Source organism: Lycium ferocissimum, chromosome 6 (assembly GCF_029784015.1).
Source record: "Lycium ferocissimum isolate CSIRO_LF1 chromosome 6, AGI_CSIRO_Lferr_CH_V1, whole genome shotgun sequence".
Classification (NCBI taxonomy): Eukaryota; Viridiplantae; Streptophyta; class Magnoliopsida; order Solanales; family Solanaceae; genus Lycium; species Lycium ferocissimum.
In genome coordinates this window covers 68,267,623-68,270,023 of record NC_081347.1, presented here as the reverse complement: position 1 = coordinate 68,270,023, position 2,401 = coordinate 68,267,623, and the positions used below count along the sequence as shown (strand labels likewise).

At 39.7% G+C, this 2,401-nt stretch overlaps 1 protein-coding gene across 1 annotated transcript; it reads left to right on the top strand.

Annotated features, from left to right (window-relative positions):
• Positions 1 to 432: 432 nt before the first annotated feature.
• Positions 433 to 1,812, top strand: LOC132060175 (dirigent protein 9-like). Its single transcript, XM_059453076.1, has one exon. The coding sequence runs from the start codon at positions 501 to 503 to the stop codon at positions 1,647 to 1,649; it is 1,149 nt and encodes a 382-aa protein (XP_059309059.1). The 5' UTR covers positions 433 to 500; the 3' UTR covers positions 1,650 to 1,812.
• Positions 1,813 to 2,401: the final 589 nt, after the last annotated feature.

The following is a 2,401-nucleotide window of genomic DNA, read 5'->3' as shown; positions in this document are numbered from 1 at the left end:
GTTTATCAATTAATTATTTAATTAACTAATATGAAGTATGATTTAATATAAACAACCGACGTGGAATAATTTCTTTTCTGATGTCGGAGTCCTGGAACTCCTTTTTAACACTAATACTAATTCTTCTGGCATAAACAGCAATTAGCAAGTCATAATTTTTTAGACCTTTGTTTCACGGGGATCTATTCATGGTTCGAATTTGTTAACTCGCCTCTATTCCTAAATTAGTATTATGATCATGTACTACGACTGCCAAAGTGATCAACCAAAACCATTAACAGAATAGGTACAACAAAACTAATGCCTTGAACTTATTTTAAGGATTTTGTACTTTGCTACTAAACACTTTACCAAAACCATTTCATCAGCTCCAGTTAACAGGAAGTAATCAAACTATTTATACCCAATTAGCCTACATTCTTTCCTCATCAACCAAGCATCTGCTTAAGCTTAATTCTTCATTTGCTTCTTCTCATCAATCATCAAAGCAACAAACAAAAATGGTCAAATTTTTCCAAGCCACCTTCTGCATTTTGCTATTAGCCCTCTCATTTGACTATGCTAATTCAGCAAGAATCCTTGATGAAGTGAGCTCAGATGAACCCGTTGTGGCTCCTGTGGTGGCCCCGGCCACCACATTGCCAAGTGGCCACCTCCCGGCTACAGTCAACACTCCTAACTCGGACAAGGCACCAATAGATGATGATTCTTCTATTCCTGCAACCACGGTGGCTCCTTCAGCTGATTCTCCAGTCGAACCTGAGCCCATAGCTCCTTCAGCAGATTTGCCAGCCGAACCTGAGCCAGACATGGCCCCTGTCGTGGCCCCTAATGCTCCAGTAGCTCCTGTTGCCGATGCAGCAACAGATAACACTGGAGCAGCACCTGTTGCTAACGTGGCACCAGGAGCAGCAGCAGCTGCCTCTGGTGCTACTGTGGCAAATCCTGTTTTGGACCACTCAAAATTCTCCTTCTTCATGCATGACATTCTCGGTGGTACACACCCTTCAGGACGTGTAGTTACTGGAATCGTAGCCAGCTCGGATGCCAACAATTTACCTTTCTCCAAGGCCAACGACGCCATCTTCCCACTTGACGGTGGAGTTCCCCTCAACAACATCAACGACATCGTCAACAACAACAACTACCCTTTCCTAGCAGGACTAAACGGACAACAACAATCCACCACCGTCCTCCAAAACACGGGCAACAACAACATCGTCGAAAGCGAGGACAACCAACCTTTTGTCACAGCCGGGCAACTTCCTAATGGTCTTTCCCTTCAGCAGCTCATGTTCGGATCCATAACTGTCGTGGACAACGAAATAACTGAGGGGCACGAATTAGGATCATCAATTCTTGGTAGAGCACAAGGATGTTACCTGACAAGCTCGTCCGATGGGACGAGCCACACGCTAGCATTGACAACTCTGTTCCATGGACATGAACATGAAGTGGATGATACTATCAGCTTCTTTGGAATTCACAGGACCGCGACACCGATTTCTCACATTGCTGTCATTGGAGGTACTGGGAAGTATGAGAATGCAAAAGGGTATGCTACAATTGAGACTATGCCACATGTGGATCAACATACAACTGATGGTGTTGAAACAATTACACACTTCACTGTGTACATTACCCCTTAAAGAAAGAGTGTTTCTCCTAGAGAAGGGGCTTATTTAGTTTTCTCTATGGTTTTCTGTATTTCTGATTCCTTCACTTTCAGTTGATGTACTTTCTTGTTATGGCATGGTTAAATATTCTGATTAATGTTATTTTATATATGAAAGATCTTTTACTCTGTCACAATTTTTATTTTTATTTTTAATATTCTCTACACTAACAACCAAAAAAATATGATAACATTTAAAGATACTTTTGAATATGTTGCCTTTGAGTTGGTATCAAGAATCTGAAGTTGCACTGCTTGGAACCAGGGGCCGAGCCACATTGATAATTATGGATTCAACATAATTCAGTAACTCGGACTTAGTCCTTGTATTTGTATTAAAATTCGTTTAATATGTACAAATGATTTATTCAGAACCCAATAAGAAAAAAGAATTGTGGTTAGAATCACAAACTAAAAAATTCTGGCTCCACCTCTGCCTCAAACATTTTATAACAACAAATTTGAGATTGGATGAAAGTTATGATACATACTCCTAGTAAATAAGAGTAGTAAGATTACCATTTACGTACTGTGTAAATTAACGTGATTATAACATAATTTGGAGGTGTATACAGAGATTCTCTTCATGGAAGGAAATTAAGTGTGTTCAAAACTGAATTTGGATTTTGGACTATGCTGATCTATTTTTCTAAAGTTCTGAGAAGATTCTTGACTTAGCTTTTTTCTTATAAAAATAGTTTATTGACTTTAGTGCGATAAAGTGAA